Source organism: Scardinius erythrophthalmus (genome assembly GCF_964197995.2).
Source record: "Scardinius erythrophthalmus genome assembly, chromosome: 9".
NCBI classification, from domain to species: Eukaryota; Metazoa; Chordata; class Actinopteri; order Cypriniformes; family Leuciscidae; genus Scardinius; species Scardinius erythrophthalmus.
In genome coordinates, this window is record NC_138229.1 from 1,241,749 (window position 1) to 1,263,812 (window position 22,064).

The window sequence follows — 22,064 nt, forward strand, 5'->3', positions numbered from 1 at the left end:
ATCCGTTACGATTTTATATGTTTATTATAAAATGACATTCACCTTTGGCATAATCACAAAAATTACAGTATTGTGTCCATGTAGGACAGCAGTGTTCGTGTTTCAGATGTTATAAACACACACAGCTCGTATTATGCAACTTTACACTTGTTGTTTTTGTATCTTCACTCATTTGTAGTGAGCAGATATTGTACATACACAAGGGCAATAACTGATTTAGCCGAGGACTCGGGTCTTTTAGACACTTTGTTGGTGATTTTTGAGAGTTTGTTGAAATCTGTTCAATAGTTTTAGTTTGAAAATAAAATGATTTGAGTTAATTCTGTCCTGCGTTGATCTTCTCTCTAGTGATGCTCCATGTGTTATAAATGTGTTTATACTGACATCTAGTGGAGAATCAGTTCGTGTTAGTGATCCTCTTCAGACCAGTCCAGTTAATCCACTAATATATAAACATTTTCTTAAAGTCCCCCTGAGGTGAAAATCCAGCTTTTAATGTTGTTTGTGTGTCTATGTGGTGTTTTTAATGTGCTTTAAGACAAAGCATGTGTAAATTCATAAGTCGACAGCATTGCTGAGTATTTCCTCCTTAAAACTGCAGTGAACCAAAGACAGTCTCAAAAACACGCTTTGAAATCGCTGGTGTTTCTGACGTCACAAACTACCTTGTAACCAATCAGATCAACGTGTGATCGTCAACCAGTGGATCTCTGAGCTGAGTGAGTGAGTGGAGGCGGGGCTCATTTGCATATTCATAGAGCCGCGCATACTAAATGAGGCAAGGGTGTCGAGTTACATTCAAGATATTTTAAAGACCCCGTGAACCGGAAGTTGCAAAAGACTTATCTCCAGTATTATGACGTATTTCCCAGTGAAAAGGAATATTGAACAGAGGGCAGGGTTTTACTCTAGCGCTCCTCCTCTCCATCTCTGCTCATAGCAGACTAACGGTTTTAGGGGAGTGGTTAAGCGTTGCCCAAACCAATTCCTCAAACCTACGTCATCAGAGAAGGTCCTCCAATGCAGAGGGGAGGGGCATTTTCAGATTTTGATTAAAGATTACCATGGTAAAATTTTTTTTTTTAAATATTTTCTTGCACGGATTAATTGTTCACCACAAGACTAGTAATATGCGCTAACAAAGTAAATAGGGTCAATTTTGATTTCATGGGGACTTTAAAACATGAATAATTTTATGTAAACAAATGCTTAAATGTGTAATTTTGGTGATCAAAGATTAGTTTTAAGTGATACAATTATTAATTACAGGGAGGGCTTTAAAAAAATGTCATTTTAAAAAAAAATTCTCTATACGAAATGAGTAGCTAATATTTAAATGAAACAGCACTCTCTGAGGGAAATGCGTGTTATAGGCCAGCAATATACACAAATTAATAAACTGAGCTTGGTTTTTTTTTCTAGTCTAATGGCTTTAATTTATGAACTTTGCCCGTCACTTTTACTGATATTCTTCAGGTCACATCAGGCGAAGAACAAAAAGATCATCTCTTTATCTAAGATCATCTCTTTATCTAGAATTGCACATCCGTATTACTACAGAATATAATAAACATTAACATCCTGTGATTATTGAAATTTACGTAATTTGTATTATTTAAAAGGCTGCAAGCTCTAAAATTAAAACCTTCTGAGTCATTTGTATACATATATAGCCTATATGCTCAAAATATATACAGAGTTTATCAAATAAACCCATAAGTTTCATGAGGAGTCACACTTCTAGGATAAGACGCCAGGAAGGAGGGGTACGTCAGGGCGTGGCTAAGACGACATCGAGCCAATCAGTGACACAATGGGCGTGGTCTGTCAGCTTCAGACTCCACCCAGGGAAACTTGTGAACGCGAGTGTGATTGAAAGTGGAAGATCTTCAGGTGAAACAGTCTTTCTGCTCGGATCCTCCTGACAGTGTGTGTTTTGGAGCTGGAACAGGATCAAATGTTGCTTTATCTACTCTGACATTCGCTAAAGGATCCTCTACGAGCGACTCTGCTGTCAGGTGATGCTTATATTTGACTGTTAAAGTGTTTGTGTCGAAGCGCGATAACTTACAATGTTTTTAAGTAGGCTACGTTACTTTGTTCGTTCAGGTGAGATAAAATTAGTAAGACATATTTATAGATATTTAAGTATATGAAACCATGATAAATGTGTCAGTGCTGCGTTTGTCATAGTGACATTGGAAACTCGATCGGTAGCTGATTCAACAAAGTTGCATTTTTGCTGTACGACTACTGTAAATATTGATTGTTTTATATCTTCAGGTGTTTTAGACATGATTTAGCACGTGATAATATTGAGACAGGTGCGCGATCACTGATTCATTGGACAATTTAACAAGCTAGTTTTATTGACAAGCTTTCATGTTAAATGTATATGAAAATTGTACCTATATATATATATATATATATTTAGTTAGCTTTTTAATTTAAGTAGTTCATTTTAATGGTCATGTGGTGTGATAAATTAATTTAAATAGTATATTATTTCTTTAATTTTTCATGTAGTCTCAATTTATATGAGCTCATAAAAGCGATGTACATAATAAGTAATGAAATAATCAACAAAATGTTGTTTAAATAATTTGTTTTTGTGAAAAACTTTCCAAAAGTATGTCATATCAACCACCCATGAAAACACTAGTTTAAAAGTCATCTACACACATGCAGATATCTGATATTTCATCAGTTTGAGATCTCGATCACTCAGTATGGATGTTGAATGTGTTTTCTTCCCTGTTTTCCCGGGATTATGGGCTCTCTGTGCCGTGGATGTGGATCTGCATCTGGATTCTGTCTTTCGGTGAGTCACTTTCCAAGAGAAACACACTTTTACCATCCTTTGGTCAGCGGATATCTTTGACATTTGGGGGTTTTCCAAGAAAAAACTCTCTTTTGATGTATTTCTAGAACAGGAAACCCCCCTAAACTGGCTAAATTACTCCAAGAAGCGTTTCAGATTCACTATTACAGCTATGAATGACATTAGTGCTCGACCGACATGGGTTTAAAGGACAGATAATAATATATCAGTATTTTTATTTAAAAATAATAATAATATTTTTACCAGTAAAGAGCATGGTGACCATTGACCCATGATTATGTTGTCAAAGCTAATATAATTCAAATAAACCAATAATCGCAAAATACTGCAAAATACTGTTTCTGTCTCGTTCTCCAGCACAAATATCTAAACTTTCTGAAATCAAGATACATTTACTGGAGAAGAAGCAAAATGACTGAAGATATTAAGTCAAAAATGAATGAAAATGAAGTGAGTTTGTGTTTAAAACAAGAACAAATATCTGCCAATGGAGTCAGAACAATTATCTTGTTTTCTCTTTGAATTAAGTTTTTGTTTGTTAATATTTGTTCTTGTTTTAAGCACAAACTCATTTTCATGCATTTTCCAGACTTAATATCTTCAGTCATTTTGCTTCTCCAGTAAATAAATCTGCTATCTGGAACACAAGACAGAAACACTGGGGAAGAACATCATTTATTGTCTTTAATTCTTCAAATATCGGCCAGTTCATGTTATATCCAGCAGAAGATGCCGTCACTGAGGATCATTTGCAGTGCATTATATGATAGACATTGACCCTGACGTCAAGGTCTTACGTCTGTGTGTGTGTGTGTGTGTGTGTGTTTGTGTGTGTGTGTGTTTGAGTCATTTCTGTGTGACTGCAGTCTAAGAATGCTTTGGAAAGAGGAAATGATTGTCTCTTTGCTTGTTTTCATTTCCTCTCGCTGGTTTTTGCTGATGTGCAATTGGATTTTTGACTATTGTCGGGAAACACATGACAGAGAAATCTATAAGAAAACATTCCAGACTGGCTAAAATACAGTAGAGTTGCTTCACGCCTCATTCTCGTCCTGCTCTGTGTTTGATAGTGACTGTCTGACTCTGATAGTGTCTGTTTACCTGTTGGTTTTCTGTACCTGATCTTTAAGTCTGGATGAGGAGATTGATTTCCAGTCGTCTGTGTTGGAGGTTTTTGTCACACGTCTGATAAACGTGGAGATAGTCAGCAGTGGGAATGATGTGAAGAATCTTGGTCGGAATTCAAACCGTTAATTGCCTTGAGTTTCTAGTCGTGTTTTTCACTTGCTTTTGTAACCGGAGCAGTTACACCTGTGATCAGTGCATCAAACACATCACTGCATTTCAGAGATTTGGGTTTTTCAGTGTCACATTCTTTTGCGGGTCAATTTGACCAATTATTCCTTCAAGTTTTGACACATGGGTGTGTTTTGGAAAGGCTTTATAAGTTTTGGTTACATCAGTGCTCATTGGTTTCATGCAATTCGCCAAAAATCAACTCTTTAAAAGAAGGCAAAGAGAAACCTGGCCAGATTGGGGACACATTGACAAGGTATGGCCCTTATTGGCTAATAGGGTGATCGAAAGCGTGAAATTGGCTCATAACTCATAAGTTGTTTGTCACAGACTCAAGTGTCTTTTATTGGAATCCAAATAAAATGTATATTGGATTTTGTCCAAAACCTACTTTTGTGAACTAGTCCCAGTTTTTTCGCCTGATCAGAACCAAAACCAGTGCAGATAGATTCTCTGGAGAGTGGATATCAATAATTAACGGAGAAAAGTTTCATTTTCGATTCGCTACGGGGCGCCAAAACGTTAAAAGTGGGCAGGGCCAATTTGACTAAAATGCCTATAACTTTTGAACGGAATTAGATATTTTCACCAAAATTGGTGCACATGTGTATGAGCTCATTTTGTGATCATGTGAAAAAAATCGTGACAATTGGCCACTTGATGGCGCTATAACGTGAAAAAAACCTTGAAAATTGTGCAACCGTTAGTCTGATTGACTTAAAAATTGGCATGCAATATTTTGTCCAATTTTGCAATATTTTCTCCAATACTTTGTCCAAGGTGTCATGATAATGTAGAAGGACATTAGCATATCTTGAAAAACATGAAGTTGTTTGAGCACATATTAGACGAGGTTAATGGAGGCCGATCGGAACGAAATTCATTGGGCTTGTTTAACTCATGGCTCAACTAATATTCATATTTTATGTTATTTCTGCTTTAGTTCAATTATCAAAAATGTCATTAATAGTTTTAGCTTTAGTCAAGGCAAGACAAGGCAAGTTTATTTGTTTAGCACATTTCATACACTAGAGTAATTCAAAGTGCTTTACACAGAAAGGAATTAAAATAATCACAAAAATAAAAGCAAGGAAAATTAAAACAGTTATAAAAGGAATTAAAAGAGATATAAAGGTGATACAGTTATAAAAGGAATTAAAAGAGATGTAAAGATGATACAGTTATAAAAGGAATTAACATTAATAACCCTTCCCACATCAGGAGGGTTAAACTTTTACCTTTGACCCCCAATGAGATCTTGACATTGACATCTAAAACAGAAAAACCGTTGGTGAAAGCAGAGCCTTCTTCTAACTAATGTTAGTCCTCTGCAGGATGATGAAGTTCGTCGGGGTCAGAGGTCACGTGCCTGTTTATCGGGTGATAAGGAGCCGCTCAAAGGTCCAAGTGGTTCATATGTAGATGCCCTCGTTCGGCTGTTTTTCCACCGCGTTCAGCTGAGTTGGCACTGCCTGGCCTCATAGACTTTGCTCACACTTATTCATGCTCATTTTGCACTTTTTTTCTCTTCAAGTTCCTGAATCTGCTCCACGTGAGCGTTGTGTGAAGCTCAGCAGAAGTGCAGATAACAGCTCAGACCTTGTCTTCAGTCAAAGGTCTGATAAGACGGCTCGGATTGGCCCGTCACCCGCGCGGATGACGCTTCTTTACCCATATAAAGACACGCCGTTCCTGTGGGCAAGAGCCTGTCGCCGGGTATTTATAGTGCCGAATGATGCGTCTTAAAAACACCTTTAACCCTCGGCTGATCCTCAGTCCTCCGTCAAAAGTGGCCGGACACCTCGAATCTTACCCCCCCCCCCCCCAAAAGTAAAATCAATGACATATTTTTGTGTTCAATAATATTTTTTTTATTTAACATTTTGTATTTTGAGGGAATTTTATGGTACTATGTAATATTTATGCAATAATTATGGCACCTCCAAATCTAACTTTTTTTCTCTCAGTAAATTCAATATGTATTTTTGTTCAATAATATTTTTATTTATTTAATATTTTGTATTTTCAAGGAATTTTATGATACTATGTAATATTTATGGATTTATTATAACATTTCCAAATGTAACTTTTTTTTCTTTCAGTAAAATCAATGATAGGCTATATATTTTTGTTTGATAATATTTTATTATTTAATATTTTGTATTTTCAGGGAATTTTATGGTACTAAGTAATATTTATGCAATAATTATGATCCATTTTATAAAGTATGACACCTCCATATGTAATATATTGTCTTTCAGTAAAATCAATTTTATGTGTTTTTGTTCAGTAAAATTTTCTTCATATTTGATATTTTGAGGGAATTTAATGGTAATATGTAATATTTAGCCTATGCAACAATTTTGATCCATTTGTTTCCACAATTTTTACAATACAGTACAATTAATTAATCCATATTTTTTTACTCTATTTATTATTATTTTATTTTTTTTAAATTAAACCCTTCATTGCTGTGTGCTTTTTCTGCATCATGGCTGATTTATAGATTGTACACCCCCGAAATTTCATTTATTTTATTCATTTTTTACTTTTTTTTTTTTTGTTATTCCTATGGATGTCATGTGTTATTATCATTTAAAACCAAAGCTATTAAAAACATTTATGTTAATTGAAATAAAGTTGAAATAAATGAAATTATTAGTCGAAAAACTTAAACTAAATGATAATTAGAAATGTTGCATTGGCAATAAACTGAAATAAGTTTAAGCCGAAGCACTAAAATTGGAAATATATAAAAACTAAAACTGAAATAAACATAGCAATATTTAAAACAACAAAAGAACTAGTAAAATGACAAAAGCACACAACAAAATCACTAAAAATTAAGCTAAAAATATAAAAATAAAGACTAATTCAAAATATTAAAAGGACCATTTAACTTTGCATTGTTTGTCATTTATTAATTTTCCGTTTGATTTGTTTTGTATTTTTGTAATTCAATTATGATTCTCTAAAAACCATATTTTTTGTATTACAGTAATAAAAATTATATTTCCAAAATGTAAAAAAATAAAAATAATCATCTTAAAATAGGCTTTGTTCTTCATGCAAAAATATAATGTTGCATTTCTGTTTATTTGATCTGTGTGAAACGTGTTCTTGACACCATTTCCTTTCCAATGAGAAACCCTCATGAATATGAAAATAAGCATAATGATCAAAGGCGTGTGTGTAATGCTGATTGTTAAATGTACGTTTGATGTTTCTTGAGTCTTCTTTATTACTAGCTGGCAGTGTTTGTCAGTAAGGATGATATGTAAGTGTTCAGACTATGCACTGTGTGTGTTTTTCCCCTTTGTCCTTGTCTTGCAATATGAAGAATATGCCGTCCCAGATATTTCCGCTATCCAAAGGTCATATGCGGTCATATTGTTGAAAACTGGTTTAAAGATAACTCAAACTCATGACATGTGGCGTCTCTTACAGCATTACAGGTCAATGTCAGCAGATCCTCATTATGCAGATTCACCAGTCAGCTCAGACTCTGTGAAGTATTACAGCCTTTAATAGTTCAGGCTTCACTAGAACAGGTTTTCCTGCTGTAATGTTGATTATTCTCCTCATATTCTCCATTGTTGCGGCTCCTCTCTTCCCAGTCTGTCAGTAACGCTCTGTTTACTTCCTGTCTCTATGAAGCCCCTCCTTCTGAAAAGCACACTGTGCTCTGATTGGTCGGCTGGAGCGGTGTGTTGTGATTGGTCGAGCGCTTCGAGTGTGTTTGGGAAATGTCCCGCCCCTTACCATAAACGCCAGTTTAACACACTACTGACTAACTCAACCAGGCCCCGCCCCTTTATTCTGCGCATTAATTATTATAATGAGGAATACTGTGACGTGTTCCCGGAAGAAACTCAAGACTACAGTGGAGGCGTTTCAGGAGTTCAGGAACACTGACTCTGGGACAAATGAGGATAACGTTCACTAATGAATCATTCACAGAAACGTGAAATTATGAAGTAAATGCTCAGTTTGTGTTTTCATGCTGAGGAACTTCTGTGACAAGCAGAGAGAGAGAAATGAAAGAGAGAAGCTGTGTGTGTTTCTGCTTTGACTCCTGTGGCTCCGGGCGAGGGTGTGTGTGTGTGTGTGTGTGTGTGTGTGTGTGTGTGTGTGTGTGTGTGTGTGTGTGTGAGAGAGAGTGAGGGAGGAACTGCTTCCAGCGAGTGTAAACTTGTCTTTTCTCTGTTATAATGGTACGCTGCCATCCACACACACACACACACACACACACACACACACACACACACACACACACACACACACACACACACACACACACACACACACACACATATGTCTGGTGCACTATCTTTGTGAGGACTCTCCATAGACGTAATGGTTTTTATACTGTACAAACTGTATATTCTGTCCCCTTACACTAACCCTACCCCTAAACCTACCCATCACAGAAAACTTTCTGCATTTTTACATTTTCAAAAAAACTCATTCTGTATGATTTATAAGCTTGTTTACCCATGGGGACCTCAATTTAGGTCCCCACGGTGACACGAGTCCCCATGAGTCTGTGTGCATTCAGGTTTAAGTCCCCACCGGTGTAGAAAAACATGTTCACACACACACACACACACACACACACACACACACACACTCACACTCCCTTGCCCAGAGCCACAGGAGTCACTGCAGAAACACACACACACACACACACACACACACACACACACACACACACACACTCTCCCTCACACACACACACACACACACACACACACACACACACACACACACACACACACACACACTCCCTCTCTCGGAGCCACAGGAGTCACTGCAGAAACACACACTCTCTCTCTCACACACACACACACACACACACTCCCTCACTCACACACGCACACACACACACACACACACACACACACACACACACACACACACACACACACACACACACACACACACACACACACTCCCTCACTCATACACTCCCTCCATCACACACACACACACACACACACACACTCCCTCACTCACACACGCACACACACACACACTCCCTCACTCATACACTCCCTCCATCACACACACACACACACACTGTTCTTCACCTCTCATAATCCTCCGGCCGTTTGTTTCTGACACACAATAAAAACTGTTTCCCTGTGCCGACTCTCTTCCACTCAGAAATGCTTCATATCTCTCGATTCTGGAACAAAAGTCAGAACTGTGAAATAAAAAACTTATCAGAATAAAAAAAAATATATATATATATATATACTTAAATCTAATTAAAACAATTTTATTTAAATTAAATAAAAAATACATATTAGATTAAAATGAATTAATTTAACTTGGCGGTGTAAAAATAAAAAAATTAAAATATGATTGAACTAACTAAATGTTTTATTTTTTATTTTAACAGAATTTTATTCTAAACAAATAAATAAATAAATAATAAATCAAGTTAAAATATCAATCAATCGATTAAAATGAATACAATTTTGTTTAAATAAATAAATAAATAATTAATTAACAAAGTAGATTAAATAAATGGATTAAAATAAATACAATTTGATTTAAATAAATACAAATAAACTCAATTCTGATATTTGTCTCATAATTGTGAGTTCAGATATTAACTTAGCAGTGTAAAAAATGTAAAAAACAAATATTATTGTATGATTAAAATAAATATTTAAATAAATACAATTGTATTTGTATTTTTTTATTCAGCGGCAGAAACAATCAGTAAAACTTTACAATAAGGTCTAATTTCTTAACATTAGTTAATTCATTATTTAACATGAACTAAATTTGAGCAAAATATTTTTACACTAGAGCATTTATTAAATGTTAGTTACTAAAAATACAATTGTTTGTTTGTTCATGTTCATAATGCATAAACTAATGTAAACAAATACAGTTTTGTTGTATGAAGTGTATATTGTTTATTGTTAGTTCATAATGTTAACAAGTATTGTAAAGTGTTACCAAACAAGCTTCCATAATTTGTCACCATTTATTTTTCTTAAACTGTGTTTCTTAATTATTGTTCATACTGTACTTATGAGAAAACAATAGCCAATGCGTTGGTGCATTTTAATACTTGACAAAATCTTTAGTAGATTTACTTTAATGCCTTCAAATCCGAATGTATGTTGAAACGCCTCCATCTGTCATTATCAGCTCCAACAGTAGCTGTGTGTGTGTGTGTGTGTGTGTGTGTGTGTGTGTGTGTGTGTGTGTGTGTGTGTGTGTGTGTGTGTGTGTGTGTGTGTGCGCGCTTTAAAGGTTAGTGTTGTTGCATGTATGTACTGTACAGTGTCCACTGGGAGTCTCAGACTGTGTGCATGACAACACATGTCATGATTGGCGAGGAGAAAAATCATAGATATGGATATGGAAAAGTTTAAAGAAATGTAAAAAAAAAAAAAAAAAAAAAAAAAAATATATATATATATATATATATATATATTTAATCAAATGTATTTAGTTAGATTATTAAACTAAACTAACAAAATAAATACATTTCACTAAAATAAAAATAATTAACACATTAGATTAAAATTAATTCCTATATAAAATAATACAATTTAAATGATAAATAAATACATTTAAATAAAAAATAACTACATGAATGAAACATTATTGATAAAATTAAATCAAATTTGATTTCATTAAATAAAAATGAATAAATTATTTAAATTGTATTTATTTTAAGCTGTTTGTTTTAATATGATGTTAAGTATTTTTTTATTTAAATAGAATTGTTTTCATTTATTTTAATTATTCTTTATTTTTATATTTTTTTATTATTTGTATTTTAATCAGATTAACTTTTTTTGTTTATTAAATAATTAAAATATTTAAATGAATAAATAATAAATTAACACATTTGATTAAAATACATTAAAAGGAATTCAATTTAAATAATACATAAAACAGTTTATTTAAATAAAATAAAATTCAATAAATAAAAATAAGAAAAGCAATGTACTAAGCAAATAAATAAATAAATTGATTAAAATTTAAAATATAGAAAATGATTATTGCTTTAAATAAATAACAATAGATTAAAATGATTTGATAAAAATGAATAAATGCATATCTAACTTGCATCTATCAGTATAAAGCTACTACAGTGATTATATATAAAATGATGTTATTGCTGTTACTGTACACGGATAGATATGTTACACTTCCACAACATTCCTCCTGCGTCATAGCTGAGATCACGTGATCTCGCGCGTCCGTACAGTGACGTGAGTTTGAATCCCCGGTCCCGCCCCGCGCGCGCGCTCCTCCCGGTTCCCGGTTCCCACCACTGAAGGTTTACCGGAGACTCGAGCTTCCCGTGGCCGCTGTCAGACGCTCCGCGAGCGGCGAGAGAAGAGCGCAAACCCCGGGGAGAGGAACGCGAGCGCCGCGGCACCCACGGTAACGTTCATGCGCTCGCGTTGTTTACGAACGCCTGTGAGTGACACATTTCCCTACGGATGCAGGAGTAAATCCTCTGAACGTTCTGGATGGAATAAATCTGTGCGTTGTTTTCGCTTCTTCAGTGGCGTTTGTGTTTAGAAGACGCGTTTGCATACATAACATCTGCGTGTGAAATATTAAATATATCCACGTATTAACGGAGCTATCGTTTAATATTAAGTATGTTTTATAAGAACACTTATTGATAGGCTGTATCCTGATTTTCTGCGCTGTTAAAACACTAGTGATTTACCCAGAGATACTGAAAACATGAGATTTATAATGTATTATGTTGTTATTGTTTGACGCGTCTGTAAGTTCTCACGCGTTCGGAACGCTTGGTAGATTTGATCGCGTATGATCCGTTCTGATGTGGGAAAAGGCGAGTCTGATGAAATGAAGCAAACTTGCACTGAATTCGGGTTTGACACACTACCAACTATATTAGCATTAAGTAACAATAGCGTTCTGTTCATCAGTTTCGTGCGTTCTGCGGTTTAAATGCTCGAGCTGATTCTGATTAGTTGTCAATGTTTGTATCGTTCATCAGATGAGAAAAGAAACATTCTGCAAGATACTCTAATGCAAAGATGTTCCTCGTTGTGGTATTGACTTCCCTTTTAATCTGTTCATTTATTATTTATTTAAATAAAATTGCAGTTATTTATTTTAATTATTATTTATTTTAATCTAATTTATTTCGTTTTGTTTCATAATCGAACAACATAAATGTATTTGATTTAAAAAAAAATAATTGAATTTAATTCAATAAGTAATTTAATTGAATAAGTAATAACAATAAATTAGAATGCAATGAATTTAGAATAAATACACATTTAATGATAAATAAATTTAAATAAAAAAGTATATATATATATATATATAAATAATAATAATAATTATTATTATTATTATTATTTTAATATATATTTTTTTTAATGAAATATTTTTTTTCTGCACACCATTTACACTGACATAATGCATCATGTCAAATCTATGAAGTTATATGCTGCAAACACAACAGATCAAACAAATGTAGCATGCCGTTCTGTTAATTCTTTGTTGATTTGACGAAGCATGCTCACAATGTAGAGAATGTTTCCAATGTTTAGTTTCTTACATTCCAAGAGTCACTTGTAGAATGCCGCTGATTGTAAATCAATATTCTGTATTGATCCAGAAACATTGTCCTCGGATAGAATGTGTGAATGTGTACAGAAAGTTTATTGATTTTCAGGGCATTTATTACGGCTCTGAGTGACGCTGGTTGAAGTGTTGATTGAAGTTGACCTTTTGATTACCGGCACTGATCATTAACCACTATAGGCCAGGGTAACCCTGCAGGCTAGAATGATTATACCAGAATTATGCTTTTATTCTGTAGTTTTTATAAAGTGATTTATTGTAGGGATGCACCGATATGAATATTTTGGCCGATGATAATTCTTTATATTTGAAAGCCGATAACAGATATATTGGCCGATAAATATAATTCCAATTTTTTTATACAATATTTGAGAGCCTGGTTACAAAAACAAAAGTCTCCCCATTAAAATCACACAATTATGATGTTCTCACTATAACTTTTATGACAGACGTGCGCTTTAAAGTGATTTCAATCATATTTCAAGCAATTCAAAACCATCTTGGACATGGTGAAAATAATCAATTCTTTTTCGACTTGAATATATCGGTCAAATTTTCTTAGTGGGTCGATCATGATAGCATTAAAAATGAACATTGCCGACATGGTGGCCGATATATATCGTGCATTTCTCATTTATTGTCTGTCACTCAGTTGGTTATTCCAATGAAGCTCTGTGTGAAATTGAATAATAAACGGGATTAACACAAACTTCCCCGTGAACTCTGCATTATCTGGTCACAGACGGCTCAGACTGCGTCTCCATTGCGTTTTTGATGGGAGTAAGTGTAAGCCGTTAAGAGGGTTTAACCCATCTGTGCCGAGTTAATGGACTGGTTTCAGCCCAGGGGGATCGAGTGTCTCTAGGTTCTTGGTTTACCCAGACTTGTTAAGAGTGACAGGATTTGCTGAAGGTTTTTCTTCCTGCATATTTCACAGCTCAATGTGTCTCTGATTCTGAAATTCCTGAAATTTTCCAGAATGTTTACAGAGATGTTGGGGTTTTATTACAAGAGCAATAGTGTGAAAAAAAAATTTTGACGCGTTAAATAGCCTAAAAGATTATTGGAGCATATTTTACAAGAAAATACTATTTCAGCTGTTATATACTGTTTTAATTATTGACAGGATATAATCGGCTGTTTTTAAACAATTGACTAATTCCAGATAATTGCTTTTGTCGGCCGACTCATCCCTAACTTAGAGGAGAGAGCAGTGAAGAAACAAGGAGTCATGTGAAAAATACAGATCAGAATGTGAACCAAATAAGTCAAGATGAGTAAGAACTTTCTAATTACGTTCATCTTTATTAATGTTGCTGTGTATTTTTGACCCTTTACAAATCCATTCATTCATCCGTATGGGGCTTTATGTTGTTCTTCAGCTGAATTTCAGTTCCAAGGCGATCTTCATTATAATCGCTGGTGTGATCGCAACACATCCACTGTACAATCCTCGTTAATATTCACGGAGATACTCTCATTGTTTCATCTTCCTCTCAGAGAATCATCTTCTCTCTCGTTCTCTGATGTCGAGCAGATCTGGAGGGCCATTGGCTGGTTGTGCTCCTGCGGTTCAGTTTGACCTACATTTCTGCATCAGGCCATTAAAGTTCACAGAATGAGTCTGACAGAGTGCAGTCGTGTAATTCCTGCAGTTTTCCACTGCCGCTCTCCAGAAACCCCAGGAGAATCCGCCGATGGTTTACATCACTGTCACGCCGCTGAAGATACCAGGGCTGTCAGAGATTAACACTCACTCATTATGAAGCAGAAGATATAACATTTGCTTGGGTGTTCTGAGTGGTTGCTAGGGGGTTACTAAGGTGTTACTTGGTTTTCAGCTGTTTTCTGGTCCATTTGCTTGGTGTTCTGAGTGGTTGCTAGGGGGTTACTAAGGTGTTACTTGGTTTTCAGCTGTTTTCTGGTCCATTTGCTTGGTGTTCTGAGTGGTTACTAGAGAGTTACTAGGGTGTTACTAGGTTTTCAGCTGTTTTTTGGTCCATTTGCTAGGGTGTTCTAAATGGTTGCTAGGGTGTTACTAGGTTTTCAGCTGTTTTCTAGTGCATTTGCTTGGGTGTTCTGAGTGGTTGCTAGAGAGTTACTAGGGTGTTACTAGGTTTTCAGTTGTTTTCTGGTCCATACTAGGTTTTCAGCTGTTTTTTATTCCAATTGCTTGGGTGTTCTGAGTGGTTGCTAGGGGGTTACTAGGGTGTTACTAGGTTTTCAGCTGTTTTCTAGTGCATTTGCTTGGGTGTTCTGAGTGGTTGCTAGAGAGTTACTAGGGTGTTACTAGGTTTTCAGTTGTTTTCTGGTCCATACTAGGTTTTCAGCTGTTTTTTATTCCAATTGCTTGGGTGTTCTGAGTGGTTGCTAGGGGGTTACTAGGGTGTTACTAGGTTCTCAGCTGTTTTTTATTCCAATTGCGTGGGTGTTCTGAGTGGTTGCTAGGGGGTTACTGGTAGGGCTGCCCCCAAATAGTCGACTAAACGTTAGTCGATATGAAGAGGGCTTGGTCGAATACATTTTCATTAGTCGGTTAGTCGCAAAAAAAAAAAAATCACGTGAAAAAATTACGCAATCAGGGGCTGCGCAGTCAGTGTATGACATGACATCAAAGCAACTAGAGATCAACGAGATCTCGTGCCTCGCGGTATACCAAAGCGCACTTGCACAGACCCCTCGTTTTTTCCAAGCGCGTCCGCGTCGCATCGAGATAGAAACATCTCAACTTTTCAGAATGCCGCAAGCGCACCGTAGCGGTACAACTGTAACGGAGAGTGCAGCTGATGGTTGCTTAGCAACGACAGACGCCTCCAGTCCAGAGCGCAACCGCCCTAGCGCTTTCGAAAAAGGAGAACGCGGCGCGCCTAGCGTTTTCTACGCGTTTTTAGCATAGACTGTAAAAAATAGGCGCGATATGTGAACGGCGCAAAGCAGCTAAACGCCTCCACTGCATCCACTCCATCAGAGCGCATCTTTTCAAAGGCCGGCTTCATTGTGATCAAGTCGAGAAGCTCCCTTCTTCCAACAATGTGGACAAGCTGGTGTTCCTCTCACATAATATTAAAAAAATCGAATTGAAAGCTTAGGTAAGAATTCTTAATTTCCTTTTTGTAGTGTTTCTGTTTGCTATCCGTTAGGCTATATAAAAAAAAAAAAACAAAAAAAAAAACGGGTAGGCTATTTTTATAACGGGTAGCCTAGGCTATACAAATAAATAAATACATATTATTTTTATTTATTCGTTTTTATATAATGCAGAAGTTGTTTTTTATTCTGTAAGAATAATTAGTCTGATGTTTGCAATTTGTTGTTTCAGGTCAAGAGTCATCCGTTGTCTTAATGCCAGTTTGCGGCTTTGCTCTGATATTTTTGATTTGTATTTGTGTTCTTTAAATTATTCCACATTTTGTCTTAAATATAGTTGTTCTAAACAATTTAATCAAATACTTAGGCTGTTGATTTGTTTGCCGCCTTCTTTTTTATTCTAAGTTTTGGCGTTGTGCGATGTGCCATGTGCATTTATTAAATTGATCGTTTTTGTTAATTTTCCTTTTGAACAATATAAAAATTATATTAATTTTCCACTGTATGTTATATAACAAACAGCGTTTTTGCTACAGTATTTGTTTTCTTTTTTTTTTTTGCCTTTTGTACTAGGCCTAAGTTACTAATAAGTTTATTTAATTTATTTTAAAGAACGAATTTTAGTTTATTTTATTCAAAACTGTTTTTTTTTTGACATGTAACTGTTACAGTTTGTATTTTTGATAATAAATTATTAAAATGCACAGGCAGTCTGATTGCTGTTTTTGTGTTATAATTAGCCTAACGTTCCGGCCACTGATTTTTATGTCCGTTAGCGCTGTTTACTTTAAACGCTTTACTATTCTGTTTTAAGCACTTAATTTTTATTTTGAACGCGCTAATATCATGCTTTAGCATTTTCTGTCATATGGAAGTGTTAAACTTCAACTTGGACTATACCTTTCCTTGTATTTATGCAAGTTTTTATATTAATATCATAAATGAACGATTATTCGACTAATCGCTAAAATGCAGGAGTGTTAGTCGACTAGGAATATCTTTAGTCGGGGGCAGCCCTAGTTACTAGGTTTTCAGCTATTTTCTGGTCCACTTGCTTGGGTGTTCTGAGTGGTTGCTAGGGGGTTACTAAGGTGTTACTAGGTTTTCAGCTGTTTTCTGGTCCATTTGCTTGGGTGTTCTGAGTGGTTGCTAGGGTTTACTAAGGTGTTACTAGGTTTTCAGCTGTGTTCTGGTCCATTTGCTTGGTTTTCTGAGTTGTTGCTAGGGGGGTTCTAGGGTGTTACTAGGTTTTCAGCTGTTTTCTGGTCCATTTGCTTGGGTGTTCTGAGTGGTTGCTAGGGGTTTACTGGGTTGTTACTATGTTTTCAGCTGTTTTCTGGTCCAGCAGGTGAAAATGGTGCATCTGATCACTTAAATCTCTCACATGATCTGAGGAATCATTCATGTCAATGCACTAATACTCTTAACTAGAGGTCTCAGTGGAGTGTTGTTTCTAAACTCCCCAGTCTGCATCTGCATTGCTCAGTCAAAGATTGCTTGAGGTTTGCTATTTGTTGTCGAATCTTCAGCGACTGGTTGGCTTCACACTGATAAACATGGCAGCATTGCACATGTTGGAATGACTGTTGGAAGGAATGCCTGTCTGCTGTAGCACACTTTCAAGGGACCACGGCATGCAGTCTAAATGTGTTTCAGGACATTAAAGACTTGTGTACTTCAGGCATCACTGCTGTCGTGATTTGGTGCTTTCAAAAATACACCGATCCTAGGACAGTGCAAGAGTAAACATCAGGCTAAATATAAACTTATCTGTGGTCAGATACCCACACTGTGCATTCCAGTGAAGAAGCAATCCAGTCAGATTGTGAAATGCCCAGCCTGAATATATATGTATCCGTGTGGCATTTCAGTGTAACGGGCCATGACGACGGATCCAGGCTTGGAATCGGACGTCCCGCACACAGAAGCCAAACCGTCCCACCCGAAACAATTCCCAGCATCAAGACACGAAAGCCCAGACACACGGCACCAGGTGAGTCGGGTCAGCTCCAGCTTTCCTCATGTACTGTCAAAACGGCTGAAAAACCACATTGTATATACTAATATTGGAATGCAGAGTCCATCAAAGAGTGTTTTTTTCCCAAGGCTAGCGTATTTTTCCAATTGTTTTCAATGGGAACGCTGTGTTTTTTAAAAACAGCAGCAGCGTGACAAGGGGATGAGCGTCTTATTTCACGCTGAATGCATGGCCTTTTTTTTACCACTCGGCGAGAGTTGAAGAATGTTCAACTTTGGGTAAAACGCAGAGTTCATCACTGTCACTTTTTACCCAGCCGTCCAATCACAGTAGAGGAGGGGCAGGGCAAATACCAAACCAAAAAACCGCCACATTCTGGTTGTACAATGATAACTAATGACGACCACATCTCAGTCAGCACGCTGATTGGCCATTGTGTTCACGCGCTCAACATATATGTCTGTGATTGGCCATTGTGTCCACATGCTCTACATATATGTCTCTGATTGGCCATTGTGTTCACATGCTCAACATATATGTCTCTGATTGGCCATTGTGTTCACACGCTCAACATATATGTCTCTGATTGGCCATTGTGTTCACACGCTCAACATATATGTCTCTGATTGGCCATTGTATTCACATGCTCAACATATATGTCTGTGATTGGCCATTGTGTTCACACGCTCAACATATATGTCTCTGATTGGCCATTGTGTTCACAATCTCAACATATATGTCTGTGATTGGCCATTGTGTTCACATACTCAACATGTATGTCTGTGATTGGCCATTGTGTTCACATGCTCAACATATATGTCTGTGATTGGCCATTGTGTTCACATACTCAACATGTATGTCTGTGATTGGCCATTGTGTTCACATGCTCAACATATATGTCTGTGATTGGCCATTGTGTTCACATGCTCTACATATATGTCTCTGATTGGCCATTGTGTTCACATGCTCAACATATATGTCTCTGATTGGCCATTGTGTTCATATGCTCAACATATATGTCTCTGATTGGCCATTGTGTTCACACGCTCAACATATATGTCTCTGATTGGCCATTGTGTTCACACGCTCAACATATATGTCTCTGATTGGCCATTGTGTTCACACGCTCAACATATATGTCTGTGATTGGCCATTGTGTTCACATACTCAACATGTATGTCTGTGATTGGCCATTGTGTTCACATGCTCAACATATATGTCTGTGATTGGCCATTGTGTTCACATGCTCTACATATATGTCTCTGATTGGCCATTGTGTTCACATGCTCAACATATATGTCTCTGATTGGCCATTGTGTTCATATGCTCAACATATATGTCTCTGATTGGCCATTGTGTTCACACGCTCAACATATATGTCTCTGATTGGCCATTGTGTTCACACGCTCAACATATATGTCTCTGATTGGCCATTGTGTTCACACGCTCAACATATATGTCTCTGATTGGCCATTGTGTTCACACGCTCAACATATATGTCTCTGATTGGCCATTGTGTTCACACGCTCAACATATATGTCTCTGATTGGCCATTGTGTTCACATACTCAACATGTATGTCTGTGATTGGCCATTGTGTTCACATGCTCTACATATATGTCTCTGATTGGCCATTGTGTTCACATGCTCAACATATATGTCTCTGATTGGCCATTGTGTTCATATGCTCAACATATATGTCTCTGATTGGCCATTGTGTTCACACGCTCAACATATATGTCTCTGATTGGCCATTGTGTTCACACGCTCAACATATATGTCTGTGATTGGCCATTGTGTTCACATACTCAACATGTATGTCTGTGATTGGCCATTGTGTTCACATGCTCAACATATATGTCTGTGATTGGCCATTGTGTTCACATGCTCTACATATATGTCTCTGATTGGCCATTGTGTTCACATGCTCAACATATATGTCTCTGATTGGCCATTGTGTTCATATGCTCAACATATATGTCTCTGATTGGCCATTGTGTTCACACGCTCAACATATATGTCTCTGATTGGCCATTGTGTTCACACGCTCAACATATATGTCTCTGATTGGCCATTGTGTTCACACGCTCAACATATATGTCTCTGATTGGCCATTGTGTTCACACGCTCAACATATATGTCTCTGATTGGCCATTGTGTTCACACGCTCAACATATATGTCTCTGATTGGCCATTGTGTTCACATACTCAACATGTATGTCTGTGATTGGCCATTGTGTTCACATGCTCTACATAAATGTCTCTGATTGGCCATTGTGTTCACATGCTCAACATATATGTCTCTGATTGGCCATTGTGTTCATATGCTCAACATATATGTCTCTGATTGGCCATTGTGTTCACACGCTCAACATATATGTCTCTGATTGGCCATTGTGTTCACACGCTCAACATATATGTCTCTGATTGGCCATTGTGTTCACACGCTCAACATATATGTCTCTGATTGGCCATTGTGTTCACACGCTCAACATATATGTCTCTGATTGGCCATTGTGTTCACACGCTCAACATATATGTCTCTGATTGGCCATTGTGTCCACATGCTCTACATATATGTCTCTGATTGGCCATTGTATTCACATGCTCAACATATATGTCTGTGATTGGCCATTGTGTTCACACGCTCAACATATATGTCTCTGATTGGCCATTGTGTTCACAATCTCAACATATATGTCTGTGATTGGCCATTGTGTTCACATACTCAACATGTATGTCTGTGATTGGCCATTGTGTTCACATGCTCAACATATATGTCTGTGATTGGCCATTGTGTTCACATGCTCTACATATATGTCTCTGATTGGCCATTGTGTTCACATGCTCAACATATATGTCTCTGATTGGCCATTGTGTTCATATGCTCAACATATGTCTCTGATTGGCCATTGTGTTCATATGCTCAACATATATGTCTCTGATTGGCCATTGTGTTCACACGCTCAACATATATGTCTCTGATTGGCCATTGTGTTCACACGCTCAACATATATGTCTCTGATTGGCCATTGTGTTCACACGCTCAACATATATGTCTCTGATTGGCCATTGTGTTCACACGCTCAACATATATGTCTCTGATTGGCCATTGTGTTCACACGCTCAACATATATGTCTCTGATTGGCCATTGTGTTCACACGCTCAACATATATGTCTCTGATTGGCCATTGTGTTCACACGCTCAACATATATGTCTCTGATTGGCCATTGTGTTCACACGCTCAACATATATGTCTCTGATTGGCCATTGTGTTCACACGCTCAACATATATGTCTCTGATTGGCCATTGTGTCCACATGCTCTACATATATGTCTCTGATTGGCCATTGTGTCCACATGCTCTACATATATGTCTCTGATTGGCCATTGTGTTCACACGCTCAACATATATGTCTCTGATTGGCCATTGTGTTCACACGCTCAACATATATGTCTGTGATTGGCCATTGTGTTCACACGCTCAACATATATGTCTGTGATTGGCCATTGTGTTCACATACTCAACATGTATGTCTGTGATTGGCCATTGTGTTCACATGCTCAACATATATGTCTGTGATTGGCCATTGTGTCCACATGCTCTACATATATGTCTCTGATTGGCCATTGTGTTCACACACTCAACATATATGTCTCTGTTTGGCCATTGTGTTCACACACTCAACATATATGTGTGTGATTGGCCATTGTGTTCACATGCTCAACATTTATGTCTCTGATTGGTCATTGTGTTCACACGCTCAACATATATGTCTCTGATTGGCCATTGTGTTCACATGCTCAACATATATGTCTCTGCTGGAATCAATTAAGATTTACTAAAGACACGCAGTGAAAAAATAAGCACTGATAATATTTTTTGCATTTGACCTTATTGCATATGCATTTGTAGGAGTTTCCCTTTCAGATGCAAAATTTATGGGAATAGAGTTTTTAAATGTATACGCCGTATACAAGAACCCTAAGCCCGTCTAGATCGGCCCAATGGCGGGATCCCATAAAACGGGTGAAGGTCTCTGCGTGTTACTGTCTTTCCTTTTACACAACACAACAATAGTAAATGAAATACATTTTCTCATGTATTAACTCATCTGACTCCATAAAGGAAAAAGGTTTTAATGATATCTGAGCATCATTAAATGTGAACGAATGTTTGATTATTGTTTTTAACTCTTTACTTATATTTTACCCGTTCATATTCGGAAGCTATGTCGCTCAAAGGTCCTCAC

General features: G+C 36.8%; 1 protein-coding gene across 11 annotated transcripts in view; it reads left to right on the plus strand.

Annotated features, from left to right (window-relative positions):
* Nucleotides 1-1,800: 1,800 nt before the first annotated feature.
* Nucleotides 1,801-22,064, plus strand: part of epb41l3b (erythrocyte membrane protein band 4.1-like 3b) — a 61,354-nt gene continuing 41,090 nt past the window's right edge. For 4 of the 11 annotated variants that reach the window (XM_081374685.1, XM_081374687.1, XM_081374686.1 and 1 more), the window contains exons 1-2: nt 11,422-11,557; nt 17,704-17,825. In XM_081374685.1, coding sequence (XP_081230811.1) covers nt 17,715-17,825 — 111 coding nt within the window. In that variant the 5' untranslated portion in view covers nt 11,422-11,557; nt 17,704-17,714. Of the gene's footprint in view, nt 2,019-11,421; nt 11,558-12,799; nt 15,835-17,703; nt 17,826-22,064 lie in introns of those variants that run through there. The other 7 variants (XM_081374691.1, XM_081374683.1, XM_081374690.1 and 4 more) reach the window with 5 other exon arrangements.